At 41.7% G+C, this 24,762-nt stretch overlaps 1 protein-coding gene across 6 annotated transcripts in view; it reads right to left on the reverse strand.

Moving 5' to 3' along the window:
• LOC117965547 (adhesion G protein-coupled receptor L1-like) overlaps positions 1-24,762 on the reverse strand; it is a 270,259-nt gene that overhangs the window by 182,279 nt on the left and 63,218 nt on the right. For all 6 annotated transcript variants that reach the window (XM_059007937.1, XM_059007934.1, XM_059007938.1 and 3 more), the window contains exon 2: positions 8,453-8,620. In XM_059007937.1, coding sequence (XP_058863920.1) covers positions 8,453-8,558 — 106 coding nt within the window. In that variant the 5' untranslated portion in view covers positions 8,559-8,620. The remainder of the gene's footprint in view (positions 1-8,452; positions 8,621-24,762) is intronic.

The raw sequence follows: 24,762 nt of genomic DNA on the forward strand, positions 1-24,762 counted from the left end.
TCACAAACGCATCCACTAAATACCTTGTAATACTTTACTTGCTTAAGAAAGTCCTAACCTAAGCTTCACCTCTATTGGGTAAACAGTTATCAGATATAGGTCAGTGTGACAGGGTAGATGAAATCCCTGCACTGAAAAGTTCACCACCAGCAGGCGGAACAGGAAGAACCTGTCCATCTAGCGGGCTCTGGCAACTACGGGGTTAACGTTCCGTAGGCGTCGGCCTGCTAGGAGGCTGGTAGAGGGGAACAAGGTACACCTAGTTTCCAGTCCAGGTAATTGGGTAAGCAGCCAAGGTGTACAAAAGGCGCAGCCTCTCCACCAGTCGGGACAGTGTTTCTAGGCCTGGAGAAGTGACACCAACACATGTTTGCTGTGCCATGATAAATTCTCCTGCAGAGAAAGAATGTAACAAATGCTTCAGAAGACCAAGAGCAATACCTCAGCTGCTGCAGGGATACTTTGTGCTGAAATCAAACAGCAAGACGGTTTACCCATACGCTTTTCATTTTTTTCTTTCTCCACCCATACGCTTCTCTACATGTGTTGGCTTCCTTCTTGTGTATATAGCTTTGTAAATATTTTCGAAAAATGTAAAGAAACAGTACCATTTATTTTTGCAGTTTTATAAATAAACTTTATTTCATTTTTATTTCAATCACTGAACTCTTCGTGTGTCATTCCGAGGCCTTCCACAGTGCCACAGCCTCCATATAAGCTCTGACTCAGTAACCTGAGACAACTGGTTAGGCAATAAAAACAGAAATACTCTGCCATAGCACTGTCAATAAGAGGGTTTTTTTGGAGGGTAACCGTTTATCAATTATTACTGTTAAGTCGAGGGAACACTAAGTCACTTTTTCAGGAACAGTGGCTTGAAACCTGGTTCCAGGAGATCGGGAGACCTAGTATGAGGCAACTTTGCTGTATCAAACCCCAAGTCTCCCCTGCTGTGCCATGCAGTAGCCTGAAAACCAGTCTCCTGAAAGCAAGTTCTAAGCAACAAAGTGGCTTCGTGCTTCGAAGTCCTTTCTATTGAGACTGGGAAGAAAGCATCTAGGCTCCGTGTGTTCTCCCATGTCGCTTCTTTTGTCTCGGCCGCTCAGTCATGCGCTGGGAGGCCGAAACAGGAGTCAACTGCTTAGAGCCTGGAGGAAGGGCTACCCTCGGTCATGGATTCCCCGAGGTTTCCCCCTACATCAGAAATTTAAAATATGTGAGTAGGGTTTTTTTCCTTACCTGAGTGCTGAGCAGTTCGTATTTAGTTCTGCAGGGTGCGTGGTCAGGCTGGAGAGGCTGGGCTCTTTACCCCAGCACAGTCATGCTCTAGGGGACGGGCCTTGTCTCAGCTGCTCATTTTCATTAATTTATCAATATTTTGGGGGGTAGGTAGCAGTGCGCCACTGTGGGTTGTGTTAATTATTTATTATCATTTTCCATTCATGGTTTGGCGGCCTTGTCTTTTGGGGGGAGGTGGCCCATAGCCACTTCCTATCTGCGGAACTGGGATGCATGTAACTGTTCATGTTTTTCCAGCCAGCCTTGTGCTGGTAGCCGTCGAGCACCCACGGACGAGGCCTCCGGCCAAATTTATCATTCACTCAGGCCCTGAGCACCCATCACAGTCATCGGGCTCTGAGCGCCCATCACAGACATCAGGGCCTGAGCGTCCATCACAGTCATCGGGCCCTGAGCGCCCATCACAGTCATCGGGCCCTGAGCGTCCATCACAGACATCGGGCCCTGAGCGCCCATCAGAGACATCGGGCCCTGAGCGCCCATCAGAGACATCGGGCCCTGACCGTCCATCACAGTCATCGGGCCCTGAGCGCCCATCACAGTCATTGGGCCCTGAGCGCCCATCACAGTCATCGGGCCCTGAGCGCCCATCACAGTCATCGGGCCCTGAGCGCCCATCACAGACATCGGGCCATGAGCGTCCATCACAGTCATCGGGCCCTGAGCGTCCATCACAGACATCGGGCCCTGAGCGCCCATCACAGTCATCGGGCCCTGAGCGTCCATCACAGACATCGGGCCCTGAGCGCCCATCACAGTCATCGGGCCCTGAGCGCCCATCACAGTCATCGGGCCCTGAGCACCCATCACAGACATCGGACCCTGAGCGTCCATCACAGTCATTGGGCCCTGAGCGCCCATCACAGTCATCGGGCCCTGAGCGCCCATCACAGTCATCGGGCCCTGAGCACCCATCACAGACATCGGGCCCTGAGCACCCATCACAGATATCGGGCCCTGAGCGCCCATCACAGTCATCAGGCCCTGAGCACCCATCACAGTTCATTAAATCAACTGCAATTGCAATCAATAAATCATTCGTTCATTGCGGATTCTCCGTGCTGAATATTTCATTTAATTTAACAAATTAGCTCCAGCAATATTATCCCCTTTTCTTCTTTTGAAAATCTGTTGATTCTTTCTTTGCATTTTAAACTTACATTTTAAATATGCAGATGTTTTTGAGACTATGCTGTAGCTTGAAAAGTGCTTCCTGCTGGTTCCTGGAACCTGATCACTTCATGCAATTCAATCATGTGACCTACAGCAGGATGCAGCAGTGTTGTATTTGAAACACATCCTGAATTTAAAAAAAGATTCGCGGCACAATGAAACAGGGATCAGCAATAATGTTATTGAAGATAAAGGTTTTTGATTTTAAAGGCAACGGAATAAAAGAAATAAAACGTGACTTAATAGCAGCAGTGACACAAAGTAGCTGGAGCAGCAACAAAGTACCAACAATATACAGTTAATGATTTTAAGGTGCATGTGGCCAGTCTATAATCTGCTGAATTCAGTAGGCGTTCGTCTTACAGTCTTTGTATGTTGGGTCAGCAGTGTTACACTTAATGAAAGCATTTTGTAGGTTTCAAACCGTGCGCTCCAAGCACTCCTGCTGACATGCAGCCCGTCTTAAGATGCACACTTCACGAGATCAACACTTATCTCTCTTATCCCTTGCTAACAAGCTTGACGAAGGACACAGTCGGAAATTAAGTGGAGACAGACTTCTTCACACAGAGAGTCATGTTGCTCAAGGAGACTCTTCTTCACACAGAGAGTGGTGAGGGGATGGAATGGGTTACCTAGTCATGTTGCTGAAGGAGACTCTTCTTCACACAGAGAGTGGTGAGGGGATGGAATGGGTTACCTAGTCATGTTGCTGAAGGAGACTCTTCTTCACAGTGTGGTGAGGGGATGGAATGGGTTACCTAGTCATGTTGCTCAAGGAGACTCTTCTTCACACAGAGAGTGGTGAGGGGATGGAATGGGCTACCTAGTCATGTTGCTCAAGGAGACTCTTCTTCACACAGAGAGTGGTGAGGGGATGGAATGGGTTACCTAGTCATGTTGCTGAAGGAGACTCTTCTTCACACAGAGAGTGGTGAGGGGATGGAATGGGTTACCTAGTCATGTTGCTGAAGGAGACTCTTCTTCACAGTGTGGTGAGGGGATGGAATGGGTTACCTAGTCATGTTGCTCAAGGAGACTCTTCTTCACACAGAGAGTGGTGAGGGGATGGAATGGGCTACCTAGTCATGTTGCTCAAGGAGACTCTTCTTCACACAGAGAGTGGTGAGGGGATGGAATGGGTTACCTAGTCATGTTGCTGAAGGAGACTCTTCTTCACACAGAGAGTGGTGAGGGGATGGAATGGGTTACCTAGTCATGTTGCTGAAGGAGACTCTTCTTCACAGTGTGGTGAGGGGATGGAATGGGTTACCTAGTCATGTTGCTCAAGGAGACTCTTCTTCACACAGAGAGTGGTGAGGGGATGGAATGGGTTACCTAGTCATGTTGCTGAAGGAGACTCTTCTTCACACAGAGAGTGGTGAGGGGATGGAATGGGTTACCTAGTCATGTTGCTCAAGGAGACTCTTCTTCACACAGAGAGTGGTGAGGGGATGGAATGGGTTACCTAGTCATGTTGCTGAAGGAGACTCTTCTTCACACAGAGAGTGGTGAGGGGATGGAATGGGTTACCTGGTCATGTGGTTGAGGCGGAATCAATTGGTTCCTTTAAAACTTAACTTGACAAAGTTCTGAGATCAATCAGCTACTAGGGACTGGACAAGCTTAGATGGGCTGAATGACCTCTTCTCGTTCACTCATGTTCTTGTTTTATTGGCTAGCTATTAACACAAGAATTCCACGTAGCTTTCGTGAAGCATTTATTCTTTGTATAACGGGTCACGTAAACACCGTCAGCACATTCTTGCCATCAGAGGTTCACCCAATTTTAGATCGGATAAATTATTCATTTAATCAAAGGCTTGTCCACTTTTAAAAAAAGTTAAACAAATTTTTTTAAAAAAAAATCAGATTATGTTTTGAGGTTGAAGTTTTATTAAATATTGTGCTCTTTTCCAAAAACTAAACCTCAATAACCAATGAATTTCCCTACCAAGTTTAATCACAAATCGAAGGAGCTCTTCTCTGTTAGTAATAATCTCCACTGTTAGTAATAACACTAGTGACCTGTAGTGTTATTAAAACTGGATTTATTGAATGTATCTGGCTACACAGCCTCCAGAGGAAGAGATATAAATAAGAGATTCAAATGGTTATCGAGTGGCAGTTTGTCACTGAGGCCCATAAAAAAGAAGTCCAAAATGAATACCAACTAAAAGTTACTGCCACTTTGAATTGGACTAAGCACGACGTATTGACACTATGTGATTTTAGATATAAATGATCTACTTTACTGTGACTAGTTATTTAAATACTAACATACATTTTTTCTCATTAGTCCAAAAAAAATTGGGAACAATAATATTAACATACTTTTACCCTGCTGAAAATGACTCAGGGATAGGGGTGTAGCATTATACTAATGTCACGATACGACTGGCATCACAATAAATGCGAGTGTCCTGATGGGCTACTTGTTGATGCACAATAAGATCAAATGGTGATTTAATGAAGGACATTATTTTTTAAAGACAACAATGAAATGAGATAGGAAGAGCATGTATTCATAACAACTCTAAAACACATTTATTCTTCATTCAGGAACCATTCAGTGACCTACAATGAGCTGTGCTGAGCTTCTGGTCTTGTATCACACACAGACACCTCTATTACGACATGACTTCATGTAAATAAAGTATCAGGACTCAATGATACAGGATGAATCATTACACCCCTAGCTGGGAAGTGAAACAGTAAACCTACCTGACTGTAAAGTGACTTTGAAATGTATTTAACCTATTATAGTTAAATTGAATGGAAGTGCACGACAAGTAATAATGATGGAATAATTTAATTATCTAACAGATATGCTGCTGTGGCAGGGTTCACCCGCCCCTGTGCATATCTTGTGTGTACTTTGTATTATTTTGTTGTATTATTGTTTAAAATGTACTGTTTTGTGTTTGTTTTACACAATGTTTTTTTATTGTTGTTTTACAGCATGGATGGGGTTAAAATCCCCCATCCAGCTAAACTCGTGCGTAATGTGGCCATCTTCCAAATTAATTAAGTAATTATCAATTGGGAAGCAGCCGCTCCAGAAGGGGAGAGGATGAACGAGAGATGTGCGTGAAAGTAAGATCTATATAAGAACTACAATTGCTACCTGTGCTGGTTTTACACCAGCACAATACTTGTGTGTTTTGTCTTGTTAAATGTTTTGTAGATTTGTTTTGGCCATCGTACCATTTATTTTTGTAAGTGTAATGGTATGCATTTCTGTAATTCAGAGCATATTGTACCTGTGACACTGAGCTGGCATAGCACTGACTATCGCTGGCACAGTGGGTACTGCCTTGGCTGCCAGGCAAGCAGGTCGACAGTTCAGATCTGCCCTGGAGATACCCTGGCACTGCGCCAACTGCCCACAGACCCAGCGTGATGTAGGAGGGCTTTGCCAAGGAATGAAAAGCGACGCAGCAATCATCGCACGGGGAACAGGACGTATCTAGTGCTAGTACTTGCAGCGACCATGCTATCCAATGTAGATGATATTCTATAACATTTTCTCACAAATGTTCCTCTGACTGTATCTCTCATTCAGTAGAAATGGATCTGTTCTAAGTCGTGGGAAATAAAATTACAACTTGGATTTGCACACAAGATTAATTCATCTGTGGACTATAAACATTACAAGATAAGGTGAAATACTAAAAGAAATTAGTAAAAAACTAAAAATAAAAAATGTTAATTGGTAAGCGTATTGACTAGAAGTCTACTTTAATAGTTCATTGCTTTTCTCTCTCTTCCCTTACCCTTTTGTGATTTTTACAATCATTCTAAGTTACTCTAATTGCAGTTACTCCATTTTTGGATACATTTATGTGAATGTTCTTTCACCTGAATTCAGTAGCTGCTATTCAATTCAAGTTGCTGCCATGAATCAAACTAATGTAGGCTAGATCAGCCAAAGCGTGTTTATAGAAGTAGGTGATCTTTCCATCTCTTTTGTTTTGCTGTGCATTGCTAGAGATTACTAATATAAAGACACTATGGGCAGGATTTTCAAAAGCCAGTGTTATTGTATCGAACTCATGGTATTGTAACACAAGCTTTAGTAGCAAGTGATTTCCAAACGAAATGTGTTAATTAAATCAATCTGTTAATGCTTTGAAATTGAGTCGATGAGGTTGTTAACGAATGCATTTCTCATTAAAAAGCTTAACTGTCACAGGTCACGTACATCACTTCCTGTCTGGATAAGGAGAACTCGTTAATCAAAATGCATGTTAACGAGATCAAGAAAAATGAATGAAAGTATAATTTGCTGTTATGGAAACTACTAGCGTACAGGAAGACAGCTCTCCCACCAGCGAGCAGCAGCCAAATGGAAACAAAAAATAATGGGAATATCTATTTTGTGTATAATTTGTAAAGTTAATTTACAATTGTGCATTTTGGCGTGTGGGTAAAAATCGATGGATTCAAAAATGGATTAAAAAAATAAATACAATAATAAATAATAATTAAATCCCACTAATCATTTACCCTCATTCGGGGGGATATTTTGTCACAGTTTACTATATACGACTCTTTTAATGTCATTTTGAACTCTTTTTTTTTTGGTTAAAAAGAAAAAAAAATACCGTAAGCCCTCTATGCATATTGGTTGGAATTTATTTTCTAATTTTCTGTGTATTTTAGTATGTACGATTGCAGGCTGTAAATAAATACGTTTGAAGTGCCATTTGTGTAGTAGTTGTTATTTGTATTATACATGTATACCATGTATGTAACACTTCATTATATATTTATTAAGCTTTTAAAATTACAATAGAACTCCCAGCCTAACCCAATACACAATTATGTTTATAAATAAACTCACCTTGATTAGAAGTAGCCAAACACAGTATTATAAGAAGAATGTATATGCATACAAATGTGTGAAGGTATACACTGTACATAAAGTGTGGGGGAAGTCTGACAACATTACAAATACATCTGGGCAAAATCAATGTCAATGATCTCGATCACATTCCTCGTGGATCTGTGTGTCCTTGTACGCCTGTACTTCGCTCTTGTGTGGATTAGACACAGGTGTTGAAAGCTAAGGACGCATTGCAAATTCACAATCTAAGGAAACTTTATTTTAATACCTAATATGCTGTTTTCTATACCAAGATTTCAGTTGTATAATTCAAATAAAATCTGTAGTAGAGGTCAGCTGTCATACGTTTGCAGAATTCAAATAGGCGACACTTTCATTTCTTGGTAGTAACATTACACTGGATGCAAATAACAGTATATAATTTTAGCAATACAACAAATGTTCCGTAAGGTTACAAACGGTTAAGACAAGTGAATAAGTCTCATTCATAACCACAAGTATAGAAAAGACTAAAATATTTTCCTAACTACAAATATTGAATTATCTTGGTAGTCTGTTAGAATTTAACTCTGGTCCTGTACACTCTCTCTTTGTATCGTCAGTGTCACAGCCACGGTCTGTTAAATTTCTGTTTCAAGGTGAGTTATGTACTCTTTCGTTAATTAAAGCCATCCTTTTCCAAGTGCAAATTACTCCTGATAAACCATGACAACACGGATTTGCTTTTACATTCCCACGCAAACAATAGAAATAGTCACAAGAAGCACTGCTCGTTAAGATAGTAACATTATTTTGTAAATCAGCATAATTTCAGAAATCACATTGACAATTATTTAATAAAGAAATAGACATAACAACTGCTTGAAAATGCCCAAATCAATGCTACAAACCAATTTCTTGATTAACACTGGAGTTATCATTTACAACCTTTTACAAATCCTGCCCTTTGGATCTAGCCTGTGTTACATAGTGACTGTTTCTTAAAAGAGAACTTAACTTAAGTAGTTAACAGCACACCAATTAAATACTTGTTTATGCAAAAATAACAATATTCAACTAGTTTCTTTTAATATTTCAATACAAGACCCTCATTTCAACTGGCATGTGAATACAAGGGTTGCAGTTCCTTACCTTGCACAGAAGGGGCGATGTTGCTCAGTGTGATCACAGAGCACAACAGAATCCATAAGGACAGTGCCATTCTGCGTGCAGGTTTGTGTCTCTGTGTCCTCAACATTCCACACTTGTCAGGTCCCAGCTGGATTCCAATCTATACCCCCAGTACAGGAGCACCAATCCCTGCAGGAAAACATAAAATAGAGTTTAGCCTAAGTGGTCTTATTTACAAGATTAAGGAGTAAAGAGGGATTTCACATTGTTTCCCTCTTCAGTAACATTATCTCAATCAATTTTCCCCCAGGTTTTCTAACCAACTTGTATTGCCCAAAGTATTTAAGAGATTAGTTCTTAAAAACAAGATTTGTGTCAGTTTTAATGCTGCTTATCGGTATCTGTGGTATGTTTTAGAGGGGTTGTGTTTGTAGCTCCCCTATTCCCATTATCTATGTGTGTTCTTGCTTTTCCCTCCTTGGTGTTTGATTTGGCTGTCACACAAGCTTGGATAGCATTGCTCGGAATACAAATGGCTCTATTATTCATATTTAAATTTTGCAGGTTCTATACATCATTAACTTTGTCCGCAGGGTAACAAAATCCCATTTGAAAAATTTAATAAATCAAACATTGTGGAGTTTAGCGTGGTAGAATCTCCCCAGCGCACTAAAATATAACTTCTTCGAGTCTGTTTACTGCATGTGTCCCTTTTCATGCTGCACATTTGTAGACAGTCCAGTTTGTTTAAAAAAATTAAAAAGGAGCCATTAACGTTTAGATAAGATTTTTTGCGACGTAACAAGAAAAGGTTATAAAAAGAAAAATATGAGCAAGGTAGACTTTTTATGAAGATTTCAAAAGCGCTAGCAAATCAAGCTGGTCACATTCAATACCAAAGTATTGTAAACATGATCTTCACAGCACTCACAGTGAAACATATAAAACACTAATAGAATATGCACAATTCTCAATTCTTCATTTTAACCAAGTTATAACAATACTCTGACACTGTAGGTGTGTGACACGATGGCTTGTGGTGATGTCAGACCAGGAAGGAAATCACAACAATACTGTTGTATGGAAGCGCTGATGTGCAAGATTATTGAAAATAAAAGATCCAAAACAAAACAGCTTGATGGACAAAACTAACACGTAACACACAAGTATCGCACTGGTATAATTCCAGCTCGAACAGCAATTGTAAGTTATTATTTATATTTTCTCACTACCTCCTGACTCTCGTTCCGCCTCTGAACACACCAACCCTGTGTGTGTGAAAACTGACTCTTTTATGCTTGTTAATCAATCATTCACTTGAATCTGCACGTGAACTAACTGTGCACTCCCCATGCCTAAATAGAAATATACATTTTAAATTGTGCTACATAGCCCACACTCTGTGCACCACTACATACATACATATAACATCCCACATACAACATAAAACACAAAATACGCACAGGGGAGGGGCAGCCCACCACAAGGTGCAAAACATTGAGCAAGTGAAAAGAACTCCATCACAGGCAATTCCCAGTATTTCATTCTTCCTCATAGATTGTCTTTATATTAATTCTTTATATAAATTGTCACCTCACTGCTGCAGCCCATTTATTACTCAGGAGAACCTGAATATCAACTGTTTCCGCTGTCAAACCAGTCACATTACAAAGATGTGCAAAGCTACAAGGGCCTGGCCTGGCCTCCGGCTGGTCTTGTGTGACCAGCAGTGGTCAATGAAGCAGGAGAATGCGAGCTATCTCCAGCTTTCTACCTAACCCAGTGACACTGATGGGATTTGACCCACGCTTGCATGACTCTCCCGGCACTCAAAGCGTCAGTGCTTTTACTGGCTGAACCATTCCCCTTTCTCATAGATACCAAAAGGTAGTGGTGACAAAATTATATAAAACAAGCATCGGCCCCTTAAAACTGCAGCCCATCAGCTTTGGGGACTTGAACAATTCCCCTGCATGAGATAGAGTTACTGCTGACCCTTGTGTTTTTGGTCAAAGCTGTTACAACAGGATCAACAGAGAAGAAGCTATGTTTAGTCCCTCCCCCGCCATCACCCCCACATTTGAGAACTGAAATGGTTTTATTGACAAATGTGGCCATTTGTTTGAGATGTAGCTAGCCAGGACACAAGAGTTAACAGCCCTCTTCCTATTGAAAAGAGTAGCAGAGGAACTGTAATGACCTTGGTCTCCTCCCTAGGATAACATCTTCACAATGTGTTTGTGTTCCAGCAGTGCCATGGTAAAAAAACAGCCTTGTTACAAGATTCTATTCTGTTACAGCGGTTTTACAAACACACGGCATCACATTGTTGCGAGATCAATCTGCAGTGCTGGAGATTCGGACAGCCCCTCCAGTGTGTCTTATTAGTTTCAGAAACATTGCTTACACATATGTATATAACAAATTACAAGCTCATTTCGTATATGATTTTTACATTTATAAAGGTGTTTTGTGTAGTGTAAGGAATAAAGTGGCTCGCTTTCCAAGAAACAATGTTGTGGGGGCTTATTCATATTTATCATACAAGGTTCCCCTCAGTAATTAGTAATGGCCCAAACACTATCCCTTCTCTCTCTTTTCTACCTGTCCCTAATCTTCCTTGAAACAGTCCTGGGCTTCAGAAGCCAAGCAGGTAATAATTAGGTGCCAGAATATGTATATGTGATAAATTGGGGGGCGGGGGAAATTATATATATACACACAAAGAGACAAAAAACACGATGAACGTGATTTCTATCATTTCTGTTTTATAATAAAACAACAAATTATTACATAATATGCTTAAAGTGAAAAAATAACATGAAAAAACTCATTTCATACTTTGACAAAAGTATTTGGGCACCCTTACATAAGTATTTTGTGTGCCCACCCTTTGTTTCCTTTACAGCTTGCAGTCTTTTTTTGTATTTTTTTTGTATCAGTTCCTGGCATCTTTCCGGAGATATTTTTGCCCATTCTTCAACACATACAGCTTTGAGTTCCACAATCGACTTTGGTTCCCTTTTTGCAACAGCAGCCTTCAAGTCAATCCACAACATCTTGATGGGATTCAAGTCTGGGGACTGAGATGACCAATCCGTAACTGTAATCTTCCTTTTTTTCAGAAATGTAGACATGTAGACAGAAATGTGTAGACTTCGCAGAATGTTTAGGGTCATTATCCTGCTGGAATACAAACTTCTGTTCAAATGTTTCTTCTCTCTTCCTCAAACATAGTTTTGCTTTATTGGCAGACTTGTAGTCGAGTCCTCAAACCTCGAGTCTGAGTCCGAGTCCGAGTCATCAGGGTCCGAGTCCGACTCACTATCATTCGAGTCCGAGTCCCGAGTCCTTGACTTCGAGTCTCGACTCTGTGTCCTTGAAACAAACTCAAATCAATTGTCATTCAGCTAGTGGTCGTAGTGGGGGACCGTTTACCTAACGAACGTTGTCCGATATCCCTCAGGAAAAATGCACAAATAATACAAAATAAAAATACTAAAAATGATTTTTTTCATTTATTTTTTCTAGCTGGATTATTCTAATTTGCATGCCTTTTTTTAACTGGTCTGTCACTATCTTCTTTTCTTTTGGAATTGGAATACTGTTTGAATGTACCTGAAGTTTATAGACAAGCTTTACGTTCAAGTTTGTGGATGTTGTTTTTCACTTTGATAGAAGTTGTGATCTGGACTATAGAGCCGGTGTTGTGTTAGAAAGTGGTACATCGTCAATGTGGTATGCGTACCCAAACTTGACTCATGTAATGGCAGAAAGTGGTACGATGTCAGATTGCAGGTTGTGCGCTGTCTTATTTTGGTACATGTGCAATCAATTGCTATCTGATGGGTGTTTTCGTATTGTCTAAAGAGGAACATTTACCATTAATTATACATAATTTTTTTTACAAACTTAAACTGGCAACAGACAATTAATTTCTCTAAAAAGAAAAAACAATTCCACCGCAAAGTTGCATAAGTAAAAAAAATGTACAAGACCCAGTGTATTGCACATGATAAATATGATAAATTCAATTTAAAAAAGATGTAAATGACTGAACACAGCATAACGTACCATATATATGAATGGGCGCTTCCCTGCTTTCTTAGCTCAAGTTGTTTATGCTGCGCAAGCAAGCGCAGTGCGCCGAGTACCACTTTTTAACACGTACCTGAAAATAATACAACACAGGTAAGAAATGAAAGTTACTTTCACCTCTGACTATAGCATCTACTTTGACTTCAACATCTTCAAAATCTGCCAATCTGATTTAGACATTGCCAGAACTGTATATATACTGTGTTCTTAAATAGTAAATTTAGTATTATTTTTATTATTTGTTTTGCCAAACAGAAACGTTATGTTTCACTTTCATTGCATTTGCACTTTTATTAAGTCTGTAATACAATGATGCATTTACGAGATTGTGCTTCAGTTCATTAGATTTCAGATCATGTAATTTTCTCTTTTACACATTATGTTTATGTATTTCCCAGTGGCGGCTGGTAGCTAATATTTTTGGGTGTTCACACCTCAGATGCAGGTGAGGGGGTGGGGTCCTGGGGGCCAACCTCCGTGGTAGAAGCACTGTTCAGCCTGACACGGCTATCAACAGGATTTAAAAAATAATAATATAAAATATTATATAAATAATATTAAAATAATACAACTATACTGTACGCTATACTTAATAACCGATCACCCCAAACAGGCAATAGTGGTTGGTAAATTAACAAAACTAAATTATTATTATTTTTTGTTTAATTTCTGAACACAGCAAGAATATTACTGCGCTTAAGTTAAAGCACTGCTGAAGGCAGCAGCATCGGGAGACAAAGGGACAGACAGCACCAAATAAAAGCAGATTAAAACTGTGAAAAGAACGAAGTTGAACAAATAAGACAAATAACATTAATTTAAAGTTAGACAAAGATAATTAGACTTGTGAATTTTATTTTAATATTTAAACAGCTTAAATGTTTTCTGTCTTTCCGCAAACGAACACACTACGCAAGACTGAGAAAAGCCAAAGTCGTGCTGCTCATATTTATAGCCTTTGTTGTCTTGGCACATGCGCGCTGATCGCCTGATCACCGTGTTTGTTAACCTGCTGTGCTCCACCCAATTCATTAATAAGAGGCTGGGGGTTCAGTGAGCAAGCGAACACTATTAACCGACCGCCCCTGGTATATCCCCTTTGTGTAGGTTCATAATGGAACAAAAACATGAGTTTTTGTTCACACAAGGCAGGTTTCTAGGTTGACGCTGCATAGCGCATTGTTAATGTGTTTTTCCCGCATCCATAATTTCATTTTGGTAAATTAAGTGGTATTAAGTTATTCTGTCATTTTTTTTTGCTATCAATCAGTCCTGTCCTATCAGTCTGATATAGCTGCCTGTTTGACGGTAGGCAATTTCCGACTGAATTTGACAGGTGAATTCATTGACACTGCTTGCAAACAGTGATGGCGTGTGCTGGGAAAGAGTGGAGATTAGAAGCAAAACTATTTAATCACACAGCGACTTTCTGATATGAATTAAGAAGCTCTAAAAATATGATTATAACTTTTATTATTCTTATTTTTCATTTGTTTTTGTTTTCAGTAAACTCAATTAAATTACGTATTTAAGAATGCAGTTTTAGAAATGTATTTGCACAAGTTCCTTAGTAACTGTAATATTATTATGTAATAGAAAATAAAAAAGGACTCGTGGTTAATATCTCCGAGTCACGGAGCCCAAATGTTCGAGTCTGAGTCTTTTGCGGCCGTGACTGGAGTCCGAGTCACGAAAAATGCGACTCGAGTCCGAGTCCTCTGTTTGTCAATAATAGCCCACACAGCGAACCCATTCTGAGATCATTGCTGTACTCTAGTTTTAACCATTTTTGTTGCTTTTTTGAATCACACATTTCCAATTCATTTTACAGAACTTGATTATGTATTTATTTATTCTATAATTATCATCAGGTGTTGGTTTTCAATCATGATAATTGTCAATAATTAACAATGAATGGGTTTCGTATGAAATATGTTGATTGCCTAAATACTTTTGTCAACGTATGAAATTAGTTTTTGCATGTTATTTTTCATTTTATGTATGTTATGTAATAATTTGTTGTTTTATTATAAAGCCAAATCTCTACTTTAATTTATATATTTTAATAGAACAATTAGAAATTACAGAAATCACTTTCTTTGTGGATTTTCTCTTTTTTTTTTAACTGCCCAAATACTTTTGTCTGCGACTGTATATATATCCTTGTAACCTTCTGTACATACGGAGGGAAGTGCAAAACAATATACATGTTCCTATATAATGATGCTCCCCGGTTGGTAGCTTAATTTAAAAACAAACTGCCACCATTATCACTCCCATTATAACAAGCATAGTACAAAGGAGAAGACGTAATACATTCAAAATAAAGACATGGACATTCAACCAAACAATGCAGAGAACTCGGAGACAATGAGGTTCAGTCCAATAACAAAGTCAAGACATATATTATTGTGTGATAATATATTCTGACCCATACATTATTCTCTCTTTCTTTCTCTCTCAAGCAAGAGAGAGAATTAAAAAACAGCTGTCACAAAGACGGCCGGAGTGGGTGGCGTCAGACCAGATGGAGGAAATAAATAAACAGAGAGATGGGGTTTTGGTAAAGCTGAGCGCGTGATTGCGCTCAGCATTTAATAACAGACAGAAAATAAAAGGTTTGAAACAACAAAACACAGGACACGGCACTTGCGCCAAAATAAACAGACAAACAAAACGGACTAACACTAAACAAACGGTGCAGGACAGACAGACGAACACGGTGAGTACAAACAACTATTATATTCACGATCTTTTCGCTTTTTAACTCTCCTTCTCCACACCCGTTCTCCACTCCCGAACACCTAACCCTGAGTGCAAGAAATGTGCGTCTATATATACTATTGTGCTGGGATTCAATTACTAATTAATTATTCACTTGAATCCCAGCACGTGAATTAATTCTGTGCAACCCCGTGCTCACATATTACATTTAACCAGCACGTGAAGTGATTTGTGCTCTCCTCGTGCCTAAATACAAATCTACACTTTAAATACACGTGAAACACAGACCCGTTTATATCCCGTGTACCAATCTATACACCAACATTTACACACGCAACATACAACACATAACACAAATGCACACAGGGGCGGGGTGCTTTGCCACATATACCCCCCCTTGTGCGCAGCACACATGGCCTCAACGGCCACCTCCCCCCTTAAAAATCCAGCAGTCCAGGACAAAGTCTCGGGCTGGGAAGGGAGGCTTCAGTGGGCCCATGGCTGGCCATGCTGTCAGCACCCCTGCCGGTAGTGGCACGGCTGACAGCCTGTTGGTCCCGTCCTGCAGCGAAAAAGCTGCGGGGGCAGGTGGTCCCCCGACCTCCCCCTTCTTCGTAGCCGGCAGCTCCCTCCTGTGGGGCTCCGGCCACAAGAACTCCTGCAGCGAAACTGCTGCTGGGGAAAGTGGTCTCCAGACCTCGTCCCCCTTCTTTGTAGCCGGTAGCTCCCTTTGGTGGGGCTCCAACCACAGTACTGCCGGCAGCGAAGAAGCTGCAGTGGGAGCAGGTCTCCGGACCTCCCCCACGATCTCCGGCAGCGAAACTGCTGCAGTGGGAGCAGGTCTCCGGACCTCCCCCACGATCTCCGGCAGCGAAACTGCTGCAGTGGGAGCAGGTCTCCTGACCTGCCCCACTTTCTTCGTGGCCGACAGCTCCCCTTGGTGGGGTTCCGGCCACAGTACTTCCTGCTGCGATGCGGAGCAACTAGCAGCCCCAGGCGATGCGGCACGGCTGGCAGCCCCAGGCGAGGGTGAAGCGTGGCAGGGAGTCAGGACCAGCCGGGATGCGGGTGTTGGCCCTCTTCTCGGCCTCTGCGACCAGGCGATTCTTACCCATGCTTCCCTCAGCAGCCTATGCAAGGGCTGCGGAGGGCCGCCAGCTTCATGCCCTGGTCTTTCTGGTAAAGGGAGAGGCAGCTCCTGCTTCTCTCCCCCTGATGGTGATGGAGGCAGAGGCAGCTCCCGCTCCTCTCCTCGTGATGGTGGGGAAAGTGATACCAGCAGGCATTCATCCTCTGCTGGTGGGGGAAGTGATACCAGCAGGCATTCATCCTCTGCTGGTGGGGGAAGTGATACCAGCAGGCATTCACCCTCTGCTGGTCGACAGGGACCCAGCAGGCATTCACCCTCTGCTGGTGGACATGGCGGAGGCAGAGGCAGCTCCTGCTGCTCTGCTCCTGCCGGTGGAGGTGGCGGAGGCAGAGGCAGCTCCTGCTGCTCTGCTCCTGCCGGTGGAGGTGGCGGAGGCAGAGGCAGCTCCGGCTGCTCTGCTCCTGCCGGTGAAGGTGGGAGCAGCGTGTAGTCTCCTGGCGACGGAGGTGGGAGCAGCATGTCGTCTCCCCCTTTTTCAGGGGACTGGTGCTGCTCTGCCTCTCTTGCAGGGGACTGGTGCGGCTCTGCCTCGGAAGGGGAAACCAGCAGGCATTCTTCCTCTGCTGGTGGAGGTGGGACCAGCAGGCATTCTCCCTCTGATGGCAGCTTGGTTCCTATGGTTATGGAAGCCCCGACTTTCCTCTCTTTGGGCTGTGGACGCACCGACTCCTCCCTTTTGGGCTGTGGACGCACCGACTCCTCCCTTTTGGGCTGTGGACGCACCGACTCCTCCCTTTTGGGCTGTGGACGCACCGACTCCCCCCTCTTGGGCTGTGGACGATCGGGCTCCCCCCACTCAGGCGTAGGACGTTCGGGCTCCTCCCACTCAGGCGTAGGACGTTCGGGCTCCTCCCACTCAGGCGTAGGACGTTCGGGCTCCTCCCACTCAGGCGTAGGACGCTCGGGCTCCTCCCACTCGGGTGTAGGACGCTCAGGCTCCTCCCACTTGGGCTGTGGACGCTCAGGCTCCTCCCACTTGGGCTGTGGACGCTCAGGCTCCTCCCACTTGGGCTGTGGACGCTCAGGCTCCTCCCACTTGGGCTGTGGACGCTCAGGCTCCTCCCACTTGGGCTGTGGACGCTCAGGCTCCTCCCACTTGGGCTGTGGACGCTCAGGCTCCTCCTCATAACTGCGGAAGGGACAGTTGGCGAACAGATGATCCTGGTCGCAGAGGAGGCACCCCGGCGTTGGCTTGTTAGATCGCCGTGGATGTCTGGCCCTTAGGCGGCACTCCTCCTCCCTGTCCTTCACCTCTTTATCCTCCTTCCATCCCATTTTATTTATTTATATATATATATATATATTTTTTTTTTTTTTGTAATCCAACACTTTTTTTTTTCCAAAACATGCGGTTCCTGCTCTGGCCTGAGTCCTGGAGGCGCTGTCGATCCCACGCAGGACACCACGTGTCACAAAGACGGCCGGAGTGGGTGGCGTCAGACCAGATGGAGGAAATAAATAAACAGAGAGATGGGGTTTTGGTAAAGCTGAGCGCGTGATTGCGCTCAGCATTTAATAACAGACAGAAAATAAAAGGTTTGAAACAACAAAACACAGGACACGGCACTTGCGCCAAAATAAACAGACTAACACTAAACAAACGGTGCAGGACAGACAGACGAACACGGTGAGTACAAACAACTATTATATTCACGATCTTTTCGCTTTTTAACTCTCCTTCTCCACACCCGTTCTCCACTCCCGAACACCTAACCCTGAGTGCAAGAAATGTGCGTCTATATATACTATTGTGCTGGGATTCAATTACTAATTAATTATTCACTTGAATCCCAGCACGTGAATTAATTCTGTGCAACCCCGTGCTCACATATTACATTTAACCAGCACGTGAAGTGATTTGTGCTCTCCTCGTGCCTAAATACAAATCTACACTTTAAATACACGTGAAACACAGACCCGTTTATATCCCGTGTACCAATCTATACACCAACATTTACACACGCAACATACAACACATAACACAAATGCACACAGGGGCGGGGTGCTTTGCCACACAGCTCTATATCCAAGGAGAATCAGGATCCAATAGGACACTCATTAATGCCTAGAAATACTTAATGAAAAGTAATTGATACATTGAAAACATTTGAAACAGTGCATTCTGGTCAGCGGATTTGAATGGATGCAAGATCGATTCTAAAATGAGATCCGGTGTGGTGTTATGTCGTGGTGCGTGTTAAACGTGGCACATCGTGTACTGCGCTGGACCGGGCTCAGAAAACAAGGACACGCCCATCTGAACGTGGTACGATCTACTGAATTTGGCCCTTCAAGTTATTTTTAAATAAATATAATGTTTTTCACAATTCAGCAAATGTATGTGACTTTAACAACACATTGGGTTATCTAAAATTGTAAACCTACGATTTTGTGGGTGATCTACAGTTTGTCTTGTTCATAGTGATTAGTGCAGTCATCAGTCACAGCACTTCTGAATCATTGTGCCCTTAATTAGAGCCCTGCTTGTATAGCTGGAGATCTCATTTTAAAAAGTGTTTATATATTTTTTTTAAATTATTATCATAAGAGAGTGTATGTGCATGTCTTGGATGGTATCAACAAAGGTTTTTTTTTTTTTTTTTTTACGTATTTTACTTATTCTACTGAAAAATATCTGCATTTTACAAATGCAATGTGTTCTGAGTGTATTGAACAGAATGTTCTTTAAACAAAAGTCAAATCCAGGGGGAAAAAAAAGACAGATCTGCTGAAAATATTACTATTTTTGTATTTATTTTTAGCTTGAAGGGAGGTTTGATAGCCATGAAACTAATTAAGCTTGGTTAGGTTTGGAGAGGTAAGAGATTCCTCCTGGAGTTTAGTTTTGTGTATCTTTTTTACTTTAGCAACTCCCGTCTCCCTTGTTTAAGCACCGCAAAATATACCCACTAGAGCTCCCTGATGAAAAACGAATGGCACTTTGTCACACTCTTATACCATTAGAGCCAGGGTCAACTACTGTACATATTAACAACGCTTACATTCATATGGTAACATTCCTATATAGAGTGAGTAGGTATGCTACAGACACTATATTATCTCCAAACTCTATTATCTGGCTACCTGTGAACGTGTGGGTTGCAGTGCGTAGGTGTAGGGGAGATGCAGGTGCTCCAGACAATGACAAACACAAAGTTCACGATTCAAGTTCTTTTTATTTTCCTTTTGTGGTCGACTTGATTGTTTAAATTAGCCGTCTGGCAAAGACAAACGTACACAGTTACTAAAAACAAACAAAACACTTCACCCACGAGTTCACAGTCCTCGTTTCCTCTCATTAATCACAACAAAGGAACTGATTACGGCATCACGCCCCCCTAAAGTACCCTAAGCCCCGCCCCCTCTGATAGCTAGTTCAATCACGTCTCCTCCAATTCATGACTGACACTTCGCTCACCATACTAGGGCGATGACTCCTGGTACTGTGACACCGCCCCCTTCCTGAATGCCGGCTTCCGACTGCCCCTGGAATGAACTGCCCAACCATTCAGTACGAGGCATGCCGTTCCTGTTGTACAGCGCCCTCACAGGTCGAGAGGGAGATTGTTGATTCGGATTCATTCGCTCTCCATCACAACACCTCATTTAATATAATTATTATATATTCTGTTCATCTGTTTAAACGAGGGAACACAATCACATATAAAAATGTGAAAATAATGCAGATTCCACAAGCTTAAATCTGCATATTTTTTAAAGCAATATTAAAGAGTAAGTAGCGGGGTTCTGAAAAATATGGCGTTCCACGTCCCCATGTGCTGCTACAACTGTTTAAATAACGTGCCTGTCATTTTTCTTTTCATTGTTAACATCCTGACAACTTTTTACACTTATAACTTTAAAGTCTGTTTCAAGCTCTTTTTAAAATATCCGCTCTAGTGCACTGATAGTGTAGGGATTAATGCCCACATTGCCAAACAGGTAACACAGCAATAACGATCCATGATGTGGTACGGGACAGAAAAGCCAGAGCAGTGTATATATTGAAAAAGGGGGGAAAAAGAACTGGTACATAAACTGGTACATGTATTAAGTACTTGAAATTGAAACATACCGTTTCCTGACCTTACACAGGTCATGTTTTGGTACGCGTACCACATTCTGACGATATTCCACTTTCTGGCCCTACACCACTATGAACCACCGAATATGAAAAAGTTATTTGAGATCCACGCACCATCACCACACTCTGACTCACACAGTCATAGACAGCCCCTACCAACCCTGGAGCGCTACAACGACTCCCAGGATGACACACACTCCAACAGGGGCAAACAGAACAGATTCAACAACCTCAGAATTATACAACACAATAAATGCAATTATGAACGATAATCAAAATCTAAAATAACAACAACCGTGAACATTTACCCCAAAACAGTTCCCAATCCCAGTGTCCTCTGTTCTTCATTTGCATGCCAGCCCCTTTCCATACTCCGGGCACGACACACGATCCACCAACAGGTGGCAACGGCGAGTCATTCACCGAGTCACCAATACCAAACTGAGGCGCACAAGAACTGACCAGTTAAATCAAAGCTATTGAATCTCGTCTGTCCTCCCTCTCCATCTCTCACTTTTTACTTCCCTTTTTCTCCTCTCCCTCCCTCTCTCTGGCTGTTGTTCAGTTGACTAATTGAGCCGGCCACTTCTGAAGGTGTGAATTAATTTAATGAGGACTGTGCTCTGATGAGTCTAATCAATGGGCTTGTCTAACCAGGAAATCTATAGACTGAGCGAGCAAAGAGGGAAAGACACACAGAGATCATTCACTTTCACAGACTCCCTGGCTAAGCTACAGATTTCAATGACTGATTATTGATCATTCATTTTGTGTTATTATTTTTAATATGTGAACCTAAGCCACAGTTGGATTTTTAAGAGCATTTTGCAGCACTGGTAAATCACCATGGATTGCATCAACTACCTATCTTAACACAGTTTTTAGGTTATATTTTGGACTTAGTTTGCTTAGGCTGCCTGAAATGTATATTTTGTTAGTTTTCTGAAGGATAGCCGCTCACCTTAAAAACTGAATAGCTGAGAGGAACTGTGAGGTTTAGAATTTAGATTTCTTCAGAGTTCTGAACTGTGAGGTTTAGAATTTAGATTTCTTCAGAGTTCTGAACTGTGAGGTTTAGAATTTAGATTTCTTCAGTTCTGAACTGTCTTCCAATGCCTCATTTGGACCAATTTCAATTGGATTTTTATTACATGAGAGTAGATGTTATTTACTTCATGCTAATATTGGACTCGGCTTTCACCAAGATAAAATGCGATGGTAGTTGTGAGCACCAACCAAGACGTAGCTTTGTTGTAATATATTCATGTAATGTGGCTTTCCCATTGGCCCGGTGTTGCTGGCTGAAGTGTAATGCTGGCTCCAGGGATCAGCCTATTTAAAGAGCATCAGCATGGTAACCATCTGGAATGGGCTGGGTGGGGCACTTCGCAGGGGTCATCAGGTGGGCACCTCCCGTCTTCTGTGTTTCATCGACTAGCCCACGACCCCTCAGGATGGTTCAACAGTGAAGCTGGCATCCCAGCACCACTCCCCTCCACCCCCCACCCAACCCCAAAAAATCTATCATGATCTCTACATACATTTTTTTCCCCATGTCCTCAGTGAGCCACCGTAATATTTTAACCACACTAAAAATTACGAGTTTATGTAGCTATACTAAAAAAGTACAATTCTTTGACAAACGTTTTGACTAGAATCCTTTTCTCAATGAGACTTTTTTTTACTATTAAAGAAAATAGCCTAGTCAAAACGTTTGTCAAATAGTTTGTCTTTTTTATATGTTTTGCCTCTCCCAAAATACATGCGCAAAGACAGTTTGTAGTAATTTTAATATTTTTTTTTTTTAATGATAACCTGTGTCGTCAGTCTTTGCAGTAATATTTCAATGAACTACTTTGAATTTGTTTTTGCATTGTATTATGATTGTGAGATCTGGATAATAGGTCCATTCACACTCCAGATTAAGCACGTGTCTCATCTACTATACTATATTTGGTACTATAGCGTGACTATATCTTTGAAATAAATCTTTTTTTTTAATTTTCATACTCAAAAATATTTTTATAATACCTCCCAAGCTTCTTTCACAGAATTAGAAATGAAAGAAATGTGTTTATAAAAGCATGCAGGGAAACAGTCCTTGGGCAATGTTCAACCTTTTTAGGAGACAAACAGAGACAGCAGCCCTCTCTGAATTTAAAATAAAAAAATAATAAACCATTACCCCCCTCAGCTTCAGGCAAGGATGTGCACAGGCAGACTGTACCACTAGCAGGGAGAGGGGTGGAAATTAAAACACACTAGTTATGGTGCAGTGGTAGTGAATAATACAATCCAGGGAAAGAAAGGTACCACACTCAACAGAAGCGCATTTTCACAGTTTGACAATGGTTATGGTATGAACCAATCCACACTGCTGGTAATCCACTATGGTACCATATCAGTATGTTAGCGACAGTATGCTCTCAGGAACTGCGAACCCAGCGCATTTCAAAACAACAGGGCCAGAGAACCCAGCACATTTCAATACAACAGGACCAGAGAACCCAGAGCATTTCAATACAGTAGGACCAGAGAACCCAGCGCATTTCAATACAACAGAACAAGACAACCCAGCGCATTTCAATACAACAGGACAAGACAACCCAGTGCATTTCAATACAACAGGACAAGACAACCCAGAGCATTTCAATACAACTGGACAAGACAACCCAGCACATTTCAATACAACAGGACCAGAGAACCCAGCGCATTTCAATACAACAGGACCAGAGAACCCAGCGCATTTCAATACAACAGGACCAGAGAACCCAGAGCATTTCAATACGTAAGAGGTAATACCCTCTACTGATCTGACACTTTCCTTTACTGGCATTACACAACTGTGCTCTAGATGGAGCTGTCACTTACTTATGTAATGGCCCTGAAATATCCTGTGTTACACATGTCTATGGCAGGCAATTCGAACGGAACAACAGTTCTTGAAATCCAATTAAAGGCAACTTAACACAAAAAGCATATTTGAATAACTGAAATAAGAACTACTATGAATGATTGCAAACATCATCACAGTTCTTTTTTTTAATTTGAAGGTACTGACTTAAAAATATTTTCAACATCGTAGGGGGAAGATAAGGGATCTCGTAAGCCAGAGGTCATTTACAGTACAGCTTGACTTGTGATTGCACAGTGGGTCCTTGATTAGGAATATTAATTACCGGTTACAAACACAAAGAGTATTGCATGATAAGTAAGTGTTTTCTAATGAAATCAGTGAAGTGTCGTTATAAAAGGATGCAAATGAGCTGAGATAATTTGAACACAAGAGCCAACCTTCTTTTCTTTCCGAGTAGAATAAATTAGTATTACACCGCCAGTTAATTTGCACATCCATGAAATAAAATGAAGAAAAACTGCTTTTTTGTTTGGCATTAGCTGCTAAGCAACCATCAAACTTGTAAGAGGATACAAAAAATTGCAGCCAAGGTACCCAGGGGAACCTAGTTTGGAAACACGTCACCAGGGGATGTACAAATAACCAGGGGCTGTTTTTTCAAAACTTTGGTAATCGAATATCCACGTTTGATTTCAATTAGATTGTGACATTGGGTTTTTCAAAACATCGAAATGCGATTGAGTTTACTGTGATCCGGATTTGGTTTTGGTAATCCGATAGCACTTTTAATCACAATTAAATGTTGCAATTGGGTTTTTCAGAATTTAAAGAGTAGATCAGGTTTACTTTGATGCAAAATACCAGGATTATTATGATCCTACTGCAGAGGTGGATTTAGCTTTTAAATGATCATAGAACATCGATATTGTGTTTGAATTGTCATAGCAAATACACGCTATATGTGCAAAAAGAGTGTTAGAATATAATATTAACATATTTATTTAAGTTTTGTATAGATGCAAAAGTAAAACACATATAGTGGTATAGCTTTAATAAAAAAGCATGCGCATGCGCCTTCACATACGCATACGCCTTCACATGCACCTTCAAATACGCATACACCTTCACATACACCTTCACATATGCATACACCTTCACATACACCTTCACATACACCTTCACATATGCATACACCTTCACATACGCCTTCACATATGCATACACCTTCACATACGCCTTCACATACGCATACGCCTTCACATACGCCTTCACATACGCATACGCCTTCACATACGCATACACCTTCACATACACCTTCACATACGCCTTCACATACGCATACGCCTTCACATACGCCTTCACATACGCATACGCATACACCTTCACATACACCTTCACATACGCATACACCTTCACAT

The sequence above is a fragment of the Acipenser ruthenus genome, chromosome 36 (assembly GCF_902713425.1).
Source record: "Acipenser ruthenus chromosome 36, fAciRut3.2 maternal haplotype, whole genome shotgun sequence".
In the NCBI taxonomy this organism is placed as follows: domain Eukaryota; kingdom Metazoa; phylum Chordata; class Actinopteri; order Acipenseriformes; family Acipenseridae; genus Acipenser; species Acipenser ruthenus.